The following is an 11,581-nucleotide window of genomic DNA, read 5'->3' as shown; positions in this document are numbered from 1 at the left end:
ACTGCAGTCGGTGCTTGTCCCGGTCTGTAGCGCCGGGGAACCACACAGTGATGGAGGAGGTGAGGATGGACTTGATGATGGCCGTGTAGAACTGCACCAGCATCTTGGTCGGCAGCTTAAGTTTCCTCAGCTGCTGCAGGAAGAACATCTTCTGCTGGGCCTTCTTGATGAGGGAGCTGATGGTTGGCTCCCATTTGAGGTCTTGGGTGATGGTAGTGCCCAGGAAACAGAAGGAGTCCCCAATGGAGATGGGGGTGGGAGAGTCTGTCAGGGCGAGGGGGGACGGTGGGGCTGTGTCTTTCCTGAAGTCCACGATCATCTCCACTGTCTTCTGGGCGTTCGGCTCCAGGTTGTTGAGGCTGCACCAGGACGCCAGCCGGTCCACCTCTCTCCTGTAGGCGGACTCATCACTGTCCGAGATGAGCCTGATGAGGGTGGTGTTGCCCGCCATCTTGATCAGTGTATCGGACTGGTGACTGTAGGTGCAGCAGTTTGTGTACAGGGGGCGGTGATGTCCTTGAGGTGTGGCAGGACCACTCAAAAGACTTCATGACCACAGACGTCAGCGGCACCGGCCTGTAGTCATTATGTCCTGTGATCTGTGGTTTCTTAGAAACAGGCTCTGAAATCGTTCAGAGCCCGGGCCGCCTTGGGTTTGTTGTTGGTGATGTTTCGGAGACCACGCCAAACTGTTGCAGAGTCGTTGGAACTGAACTGCTGCTGGAGACGGTTTGAGTACACAGATTTAGATTTCCCCACTTCCCTGCTAACTATACTTTGCCTCTCTGTAGTGGGTCCTGTCCCTACTCTTCCACACGCCGGTCTTCTCCTTGCTCAGCTGTCGGAGTTTAGGTGTGAACCAAGGCTTGTTATTATTGTAACAGACCCTGGTGCGTGTTGGAATGATGCGCTCCTCATTGAACTGAATGTATGAGGCCACAGTGTATAACCATCCAGGTTGTTGGTACCAGCCTCTAGTGCAGGGGTCGGCAACCTTTAACACCGAAAGAGCCATTTGATCCGGTTTCCACGGAAAAGAAAACACTGGGAGCCGCAAATACTTTTTGACATCTAATGCTGGGTTTACACATAACGACGACAAGTCACGAATGCCACGAATCCACATTTGTGGCCGAGGATCACGAATGTGAGTGATTCGGGGTAGAGGTTTCACACGCCGCCACGAACTGTTGCGACCTGTTACTGCGTGTTACGATTAATGGCATGAATTATTACGCACAGTCACGAATATGCGTCCCGCACTGCTGCGCGCTGTTGCGTGCTGTTGCGAGCTGCTGCGTGCTGGTGCTGCGGGTTATTGGGAATTGACGCATTCTGTCAAAAATCTGTCAAGAATTGGGCGAATGTGGATAAGATCACCTGCCGCGCACACCGGGTTGGAGGCGAAGCAGGGACGTCTCGCTCCGCCGTGCTCTCCCTGACTCGTTGGGCTCTCGCCAAATCGGGTTAAACAAAAAGCAAATAGGCCAGCTCAGGCCTGTCCATATACTGAAGAATAGCAATAGTTTTTTCAGTCTATGGGACAGTCACACCAGTTCAACCCCACTCCTGTCAATGTGTAACACGGGCAAACGCAGACTGAATCTATCAGGACAAACACATCAACAAACGCACGTGCTTCATGTCAGATAAGTCCGTGCAATAGCCCACAATTTGGGCTGACTTTACTCCACAGAATAAACATAAAAACACTACACTCTCTGTGCACTCTATCATCTGGGGATCCTTCGTAGAACTTGCTGCTCTTAAACCTCTCATGATTCTCACTCGTCTGGTCAGTCATCAGCTCCAGTTGGAAATAACTTTATAATCCACAAAAACAGGCCTGTCTTCACCTGCCCCGCGCCCACCGCCGCTTGCTTTACGTGTCTAAGGTTGTAAATAAGCCTTAACTTATTCATGGTGTAGCTGCTGTAGCCATGCGCTGTTGTTTTGGTCAGTGGAGGCAGCGTGGGAGATGCATTCAGGGACAGCGCGAAAGGCGCACTTCTTACTGTCCCTTTTTTTCCCCACAAACGCATGGAAAATCTGGACAAATTTATAACAGTGGGGTTCTCCAGCGGTGTGGCAATAGGGTCGGCAGGGACTGGCTCCCAAACATCAGGAGGAACGACCGCAGGAGGAGGAAAAGACAGCGTTTTGGCGGGTATACCGGCTTTCGCGAGTATGACGTTTATTTTGAGCGACGAAAAACAATAAAATATATTTATTCTAACATGTCAAGATCACAATAATCTTCCAATTTAGAACTAAAATATTAAAGAACTAACACAAATAAAACACACCTCAATTAAATACTTTTTTTTTTTTTTGTAATTTATTTCCTAAGCCACTCAGAGCCGCAGTATAAGGATGAAAGAGCCGCATGCGGCTCCGGAGCCGCGGGTTGCCGACCCCTGCTCTAGTGCCTCCCAGTCTGTTCTCTCCAAACACAAGCTCAGCTCCTCCACAGCCTCAGTGGTGTATTTCTTTATTGTGCTCACTACAGGTTCAGCGAGTTTCTGTCATATTCTGCTTATTTAGTCATTGTTTACCTCCTGATTCACTCCCTGCTCCTGAATTGTGCCTGCTCCTGTTCATGTTTTCCTGCCTGCCCTGTTTCCTGCTCTCCACAGCTGCTCCCCATGTCCTCGTCAATTCGGGGAAGAGTATATGTATATACTCCCTCAGTTCAGTCAGTCTCTTGCTAGATTGTGACCTGTCAAGAGAGACACACAAGCTTTTCCTGTCTTCTAAATAAAGAAGTCCTGTTTGGGAGAATTTAAGTTACCCGTCTTTGTTTTGGTTTGGTGCCTGTTAGTTAGTCTGTTAAAGATATTTTCAGTTTAACCTTACTCCATACTGCGTTGCATTTGAGTTCTAGCATATCTGTGATAGTTTCAGTCTGTCTGTATGAGGGGATTAAAACCCTTGTGTGGCTTTCGGTTAATTTTGTGATCCGAAAGCCACTGAAGATTTTTGTTGAAAGAAGCAGAAAAAATATATGAATGTATGGTTATTTTAAGGCTCTTTTTAGGAGTGTACATTTTTTTTTTAATTAGAGTCTTGAAAGAAAATTGAAGGATCAGGTTTTTAAGTGAATCATCACGTGATCTGAAAGTCCGGGTGGAGCGCGGGGGACAGCGTGGTGTAACAGTGATCCAGTGCGTTCTCCTCTCTGGTAGGAGACGTGCAAAGTGACATTATGTCAAGCCTTTGTTTAATTCTGATGATGATAATGCAGCAAAAAACAATACAAAAGTGACAAAACGTGAGGAAAAGCATTATTTATTCATTACAAACTTGGCGATGGTAAGGTAACTAGAACAGCTGGCCTGGTGTACAATCATGTTAACTTAGGTGTCTGTGTAATATGACACTATACTACAGTACAGTTACCTAGTCTTCACTTATAACTTTTGAGTAATTCAAGGTGTCTGACTGCTTCATGAGCTCGACCAGGTTTGGATGGTGCTTGGTGACTTCCTGACCATGACAAGGGCAGCAGAAAACTACTGTGGCACTCAAGATTATTTCTTCCATTTTTGGAAGGGTTGCACTGCAGGCGAGCAGTCCAAATATATGCATTGCAAATTTGAAATGTATGGGTGTGCTGCAAGTAATATTTTGACATTTTAGGAATGTACTGACAGGTATCTATCCAGTCCCCTATGATAATTACATTTTCTTACAAAGATCCTTGGCATTTTTCATAATATGGTTTAAACACCGATGGATAATGGGAAAATCAAATATTTTGTCAAAATACTGTCCGGTCACAACTCTATAGTGCAGCATTAGCAGATTTCCCAGAGAAAATCGACAAAAAGTTAAAGAAATGGACTGGGGCAGTACCAAGGAACCATCACAAAGAACCATCACAGGTCTCTTGGTTACTTTCTTTCTGAAGCAGCTCATAGCATCTGTGAAAAACGCTTGCAAAACATATGTTACAGATGCTGTGGTGTGGTCACATGTCAGGTAAGTTGCGACGGGCAAAGGTGACGCCCCCTTTGACGGGTTTCTCATTATCATCTCTTAAACCTTTCTCTTTGGATCAGGCTCCCAGTTGCATCGAGATAAGTTATGTTGACTTTGCACCTTTGGGTGAAGACAGACAATGTTTGTTTTGACCACATTATGAGCCCTTTTGGATATAGGAGGACTTTCTGGAGGACATCACTTTCATCGCCTTTTTGGTTTACTATCAGCTTCTGAATAATGAGTTCATTTGGATGTGGTTGACTTTTTTTCCTTTCAGTACTTGAAATATTTTTCAGCACTTTCGGTCCAGGGGCTTCATCCCAGTATCCAGATTGAAATAACTCTTCTGAAATATTAAAAAATATTCTTTTGTGAATTTAACATCAGACTTCAGGGTGACCTCACTGCACACTGTCACAGTAACTCCAACAGTATCTCTAAATGTGTAGTATCCTGTACATGTGAAGATGGGTGTATCTCGTCAGCATTGTGGTCCAAGGCTACAAACTCAAGGAGTCGGTACTCGCTAACGCCGGCACTGACGAGGCACCGGCAGACAACCGGGGCAGGGCAGCAAAGCGTCTTGGTTCCAAAGAGTTGAACTCGCCTGGTGTAAACGATATGAAGACTGGTCTTTTTTCTTGTTCTCCCCAAACAATAAGTTTCGTCGCTTTTGTCAGCGTGTCATTTCCCACGTGTGGTTCGAGCGCTGCATCCTGTTCTTCCTGGCTGTGACCTGCATGTCCATCGCTGCCGAGAGGCCCAACCTCAAGCCCCTGAGCGTTGAGCGATTCTTATTGGATTGGTCAGGTTACCTGTTTTCCTGTGTCTTCTTGGTGGAGATGATTTTGAAGATGGTGTCCCACGGGGTTCTGTTGGGCAGCAGCTCGTACTGCCGATCCCCCTGGAACATCATGGACGGGGTGCTGGTGGTCCTGTTTGTCGCGCACACCGCCGCCGAGATCGCCAGCTCCGAGGAAAACGACCTGGAGGAAATCCTCAAACCTCTGCGGCTGCTACGCACACTCTGCCCGCTCAGGCTGCTCCAGCGTGTTCCCCGGCTGAAGGAGGCAGTGGATGGCGTGATTTCCTCGATGAAGCCCATTTTCAGCGTCTTCGTCATCAGCCTGGCCTTCTTCGTCTTCTATGGCCTCCTGGGGGTGCAGTTGTTTAAAGGCAAGTTTTACAACTGTCTGGACGACCATCTGCAGGACATCCGCGGCGTCTGCAACAAAACAGAGTGCCTGGCCTCCAACCACCGCTGGGACCGGAGGAGGTTCAACTTCGACAATCTGCTACAGGCACTGATGACCCTGTTCGTGATGTACGGCCAAGACGGCTGGGTGAACATCATGCTCGACGGCATTGACGCGGTGGCAGAAGACACGGAGCCTATCACTAACTACGCCCAGTGGCGCCTGCTCTACTTCCTGTCCTTCATGATGGTGAGCTTCCTGCTGCTGGACATGTTCATCAGCATCCTGGTGGAGAAGCATGCCGAGGTGCAGAGGAGGCAGACGCTGAGCACCCAGAAGAGGAAGAGGTCGCGGGCTCCAGAGCCTATGAAGGTCCCGTACTATGCACACAACTCCCCTCTGCGCCGCGCCTTGCACACTCTCTGCTCCAACCCAAAGCTGGACTACTGTATGATGATCATAATCGTCCTCAGCGTCATGTTGATGGGGCTGGAGCACTACCGCATGCCCATGTACGTGGAGATGATCATCGAGGTCACCTTCTACGTGGCCACTGCCCTGTTGGTGTTGGAGGTCACCCTGAAGATGGTGGCGTTCAGGCTCAGGCGTTACCTCCAGAGCAGGTGGAACATCCTTGACACCGTGGTCATGCTGGTGTCCGTCGTCAGTATCTTAGTCTCCAAGCTGGACACGGTGCACTCTTTCCCCATAAACCCTAGCATTCTTAGGGTGTCCCGCGTGCTCAGGCTAGCGCAGGTGTTGAAAACCTCAAAGATCCGTGTGCTGGTGAAGACCATAGTCAAGACGCTGTTACATGTTGGGAATCTGTGCCTGCTCTTCACCTTCTTCTTCTACATCTACTCTGTGTTGGGCGTGGAGCTGTTTGGAGACCTCGAATGTTCGAAGCAGTTCCCCTGCCAGGGCCTCCACAGACACTCCGACTTCAAGAACTTTGGGATCGCGCTCCTCACACTCTACAAAGTGACCACCGGCGACAACTGGAACGGGATTCTCAAGGACGCCCTGAGGAAGTGTCATCCGGACGACGAGGACTCTGCCGGGTACCTGTTCTGGGCGGCTCCGCTGGTTTTCATCACCTTTGTCATCATGGTCCAGTTCCTGCTGGTCAACCTGGTCGTGTCCTCCATCATACAGGCCCTGGGTGACAGCGAGCAGAAGAAGGCAACGGACCTTGAACCAACAACAGTCCAACCATCAGAGTCCGAAGCACTAGGTGTGGCAGCAGTCGATATACCAGAGTCCGAACCACTAGACGTTCCAACAATCACCCGACCAGAGTCCGAAGCACCAGACGTGGAAACAGTCGACCCACCAGAGTCTGAAGCACCAGACATGGAAACAGTCGATCTTCCAGAGTCCGAATCACAGGACGTTGCCACAGATGCCACCCACGACTGTGTAATAAGATGATGAAATTTTGGATAGAGATGTTTTTTTTTATTGAGACATGCCAGCTTGGAGACATAATCCCACCAGCGTTTACTGGGCCTTCCACGAGACCTTGTCCCACTAGGACATGCCTGGAACACCTCCTGCTGGAGGCGACCAGGAGGCATCCGAAACAGATGCCCTAGCCACCTCAGCTGGCTCCTTTTGACGTGAAGGAGCAGCGACTCTACTCCGAGCTCCTCCCGGGTAACTGAGCTCCTCACCCAATCTCGAAGGGTGCGCCCAGCCACCCTGCGAAGGAAACTCATTTCTTGCTATGGCGCCGGCCCCTACTGGCTGCTAATTATTTAATTAATCAAGAGGAGAAGATGGCTACCCTCAGTGATCCTGGGTAATGTACGCTCCATCTCGAACAAGACCGAGGAGCTGGCCGCACTAACCCGACATCAGAGCTCTTATCGGGAATGCGGACTGATGTGCTTTACGGAGACGTTTTTTAAATTTTTTATTTTATTTAAAGTGCAACTCAACGGGCGTGGCAGAGCCTTTCCCCACCCACAAACACAAGTCAAAAAGTGCTGAGAAAGGGGTGGTCTCGGAGGCTTTCGGGGAGACGAGGGGGGTGAGTGTGTGGGCGGGGTCTGCTCTGTTGACAGTCTCAGACCAAGCCCCTCGATCTGACAGGACTGACAGACTGCTGTTACCGCTGTCACCACTGTGCGCAAGGTTGATTTTTTTCGTAGGAGAGTTGGTACATTCTCATGACTTGTGATTGCTTGATGTAGCAACTAGTGATGCGCGGGTCAGGGGTTTTTTCAACCCGCGGGTCCCGCATTTGGAGCAGGTTCTAACCCGACCCAGCCCGCCCCGCAACGTTGTTCTATTTTTACAACCTGCCCCGCCCCGCCCCCGCAACCATTAAATATTACGCGTTACAAATATGATCCGTATGAACAGTACCGGCATGTCATCGCGCGCGCTCTCTCTCTCTCCCTCCGAAGAGCGCTGGGCAAGAGGGAGAGAGAAAGAGAGAAAGAGAGCAGAGGTCGGCCTAACCGAAGTCACACACAGCCGCACATACGGTGGAAAACAGGAGACACGAGCTCCACAAAAGCGTTCTCTGGATCACAAGCTGCAAAACGCTGCTTGTTTTATGAAAATCCGACGTATATTTACGCCAAAAACCTGCTGTAAAGACGACGGTGGAACCCGCAACCCGCGCATCACTAGTAGCAACTATCCTACGAAAGAAAAAAAAAATCTACTCGCTCGCTGTCAGTGACTGCGAACAGAGAGAGAGCATCGCACAGTAGCTTTTCTAAGGGATTTATTCCTCTACACCACCTCAGCCGAAGTGTGAGCATCGCAGGGGCGCCATCTACTGGTTTGACTCATGAGCTCAGGCGGTGTGTGCGCGACGCGTGTCCTGGTTGCTGCGTGACGGAGGCGTGTGTGGGCGGGGCCACAGAGGCGTGTGTGGGCGGGGCCACAGAGGCACAGAGGCAGAACCACGGGCAGAACTGATGACGTTTTCTGGACGCCGTGGACACACTCTCCTCCAACCACAAAATATCAAATGTAGTTGCTGCTTGAAACCAGTAGGGGGCGCGAACCATGCGGTTTTAGACACAAAAGTGAGATTTTGAACAAGTTTGCACCAAATGTCAACATATTGACTGGGACATGTAGCTAACTCTATTCAACAACCATTTAGACCGTTTATCAGCAAAAAAAAGTGGATTTGGTGTTACTCTTTAAGGTTTACATAGAGTGAGCGACAACTAAGATAGCCAGGGGTACAGGGTAACGACATGAAATCATACAAAAGGGCAGAAAAGAAGAACAACAACAGAAAATAAAAAATAAAGATAAATAAAAAAGAGTAAAGAGTAAATTAAACGCAGCTCACAGCTTTCTGCCGTCAACATATGGTCAAAGAATAGGCTAGATTTTGCACTAAATGCAAAATCGTCTCTTCCAGCTCATATGGACTATGGTCCAACCATTTCCTCACAAAGGCATCCAAAAGTGGCGACAACATTCAATACCATGAGTGCCATGCCGGTCAGCAGAAAGGACTTTCAGCCATGAAAACAATGTGGCAGGCTCGTGAGTTCAATCACCATTAGATAATCACTGAAATACGTTTGCCTCGAATACATCAAATCTCTCACAAATATCATACGTTTTAACAGCTTTGTGATTATCCAATGACGAAATGGAGCAACCATACAGTTGTAAGCTTTTTTGAAAGACAGAAAAGATTGGCTTTTTCCCAGAGAACTTGCATTTATGGATAAAAAAACAGGTTTATGATAAAGGTTTTCTCACAGTTTGTGTTTTCAAAGAAGCCAAATATCACATGGTCATAGTGCAGATCATATTTCATCTTAAGCTCAACAAAGATAAATCTGGGCAGGTCTTTCCACAGTTTTTGTGTGTACACAGTGCCAAAAAATGTGGGGCACTGTTTCGGTTCTCAGAGAACATAACGAACAGGATACATCGATGTCTTTTTGTAAACTTAACCATATACTGCTTCACAGGGTAAATTTTGTGTAGGATTTTAAAATAAATTTCTCTAACTTTGTTTGTAATAATATATTTAGAAGGCAACAGCCAGACCTCTTCCCAGGGAATTATGCTACAAAACTGGGCCCAGTAGGCTGTGACATATGGTTTTGTTGCAGTTTGTTTTTGAAATAAGTTACAAATGGCCCTGTTGTTTTTTCTCCGAGATCCGAAGCATATCTTTCCGCAATAGGTGTTGAGGGGGCAAACTGTTTCGCCAGTCAAATCGAGACCTCAACAGAGACTGACTGCCCCGATTGGGATAGCTTTCATTACAAAACAAAATTCTTTATACGAGACCGGAAATTCAAATTTTTTAATAAACTGTACATGATTCATCAAGTGTCTTTCACTGTCAATTAACTGTGCAACCAAGTTAATTTTCCTGTCCATCCATGTTTTTAAATAAAGGCTCCTTTTGTTATGAAGTATATCCCCGTTGTTCCAAATGTAATATCTATCTGTAGACCATTTTCCATGCCAATAAAACCTGTTGATGAAAATCAGACAGTCTGAGGGGTATGCGGTTAATCTGGTAGTTACATACCAACAGGAAAGGTAGACCACCAATTTGGTTGAACACAAATTTAGGTATAAAGTTCCATAAGGAAGAATCATTTTGTAAAAAGTACTTATACTTGTACTTATACTTATTAAGCCAGTTAATTTTGAATACATTATTTAGAGTAGAAAAGTCAAAAAACATTTTGGCACGTATTGACCACTACTGATTTTCTGATGTAATGTATTCTATTTTTCCAAAGAAATTTAAATAGTAATTGGTCAATTTTCTTGGCTGTTCTACTGTCCAAGGCCAAAGAGGACGCTATGTAAATAAGTCTGGAAATGCCTTCTGCCTTGGACAGCAAAACCCGCCCCTTTAAGGACAAGTTCCTCTGTAGCCATTGATTAAATCTATTTTCAGCTTTTTTAATTCTTGGCTCAAAGTTTAGAGAGCATCTCTCCTGCTGATTCCTTGTCACCGTAACACCTAAATAAGTTATTTTGCTCCTTACATCAATATCATCAATGGAGATGTCAGTGCTTTTCAGAGAAAATAACTCACACTTCCCTAGATTCAAACATAATCCTGACGCTTTGGAGAATGTTTTTATCATTTGGATTGCTGGTTTTACCTGCAAGGCATCTCTGAGAAACAATGCAGTATCGTCAGCCAACTGACTGATCAGAATACATCTATCAGCAATTGATATGCCCTCCAAATTCCGAGATTTGAGATATGCACAAAAGATCTGTGCCACCACGAGGAAGAGATAAACCGAAACGGGACAGCCCTGCCTTATCCCTCTCTCTTGAATATTCAATTTTACAGAACTATTGGCATTTTTATAAAGGATTTTCATAGCTTTACAGAAGTAGTCTCCGAAGCCACATATTTCAAGGCAGTGAAAAATGAAGGGATGCTCAACTGTATCGAACGCCTTTTGGAAGTCCAGAAACTCGTAATACCAACACTACTGCTGGTATTACGAGCATAGTCGTGCCCACCTGCGGCGCCAGCTTGAGCCCATTTGTTGACCAAGGTTCCTTTGGGCACTGGTGCTCACTGGTGCTCACTCTTTGACTACCGCGACTCATTTCAGACGTTAGCTCAGTTAAATTTCGGCCAAAGAAAGTTCCTTTTGAGTGTATTTATTATCACTTTTGGTGCAGGTGTCCTCTCACGAGGTTACTCACGCCGCCATCTTGGCCAGCCTGGGGGGGAGCTTTATGGAGACGTGGCTGAACGGGAATATACCGTACTCTGTGGTTTCTCTGGACGGATTTAAACTCACGCGCGCAGACCGGTGTGTGGAGGGGAGCGGGAAGAAGAAAGGCAGGGGAGTAGCTGTGTTTGTGAATGAGAGATGGTGCCACCCCGGCCACGCGCACGTGAAAGAACAGATATGCACCCGGGACCTGGAGATGATCGTCGTCAGCATGAGGCCTAGGTATCTACCGAGGGAGTTTTCACACATGGTCGTGTTGTGCTTGTATATCCCCCCCTCGGCTGACGCCGCCGCAACCTGTGAGCGCATCCACAGTACCGTGACCCAGACCCAGATGCGTCATCCCCGCTGCTCATCACCGGTGACTTTAATCACGCCTCTCTTTCCGCCACTATCCCCACACTCATGCAGTATGTTAAGTGCCACACAAGGAACAATAAGACCCTGGACCTTCTGTATGCTAACGTGAAGGGCGCCGCTTACACCTCTGCCCCCCTCCCCCCGCTCGGACGCTCAGACCACAATCTCGTCCTACTGCGGCCGGAATACACACTTACCCCGGGATTCCACATCATCCGCCTGTGCGCTCAGCTCCACTCCGCTCCGCCCCGACTCCGAACGGCTGCGACATCAACGCCCACTGTCGCCGCTTCAGTCCGCCCCGCTCCTCTCCGCCAGTGCTCCAGCTCC

General features: G+C 47.7%; 1 protein-coding gene across 1 annotated transcript; it reads left to right on the top strand.

Moving 5' to 3' along the window:
• Positions 1-3,309: 3,309 nt before the first annotated feature.
• LOC306960461 (voltage-dependent T-type calcium channel subunit alpha-1I-like) lies at positions 3,310-11,256 on the top strand (the record flags this gene model as incomplete). Its single annotated transcript, XM_079552891.1, has 6 exons — positions 3,310-3,317; positions 4,452-4,596; positions 4,665-6,414; positions 6,454-6,599; positions 10,836-11,113; positions 11,226-11,256. 6 exons carry the CDS (start codon positions 3,310-3,312, stop codon positions 11,254-11,256), a joined length of 2,358 nt encoding a protein of 785 aa, XP_079409017.1.
• Positions 11,257-11,581: the final 325 nt, after the last annotated feature.

This window comes from Gobius niger (genome assembly GCF_951799975.1).
Source record: "Gobius niger genome assembly, chromosome: 3".
NCBI lineage: Eukaryota > Metazoa > Chordata > Actinopteri > Gobiiformes > Gobiidae > Gobius > Gobius niger.
This window is presented reverse-complemented; position numbering and strand designations above follow the sequence as displayed.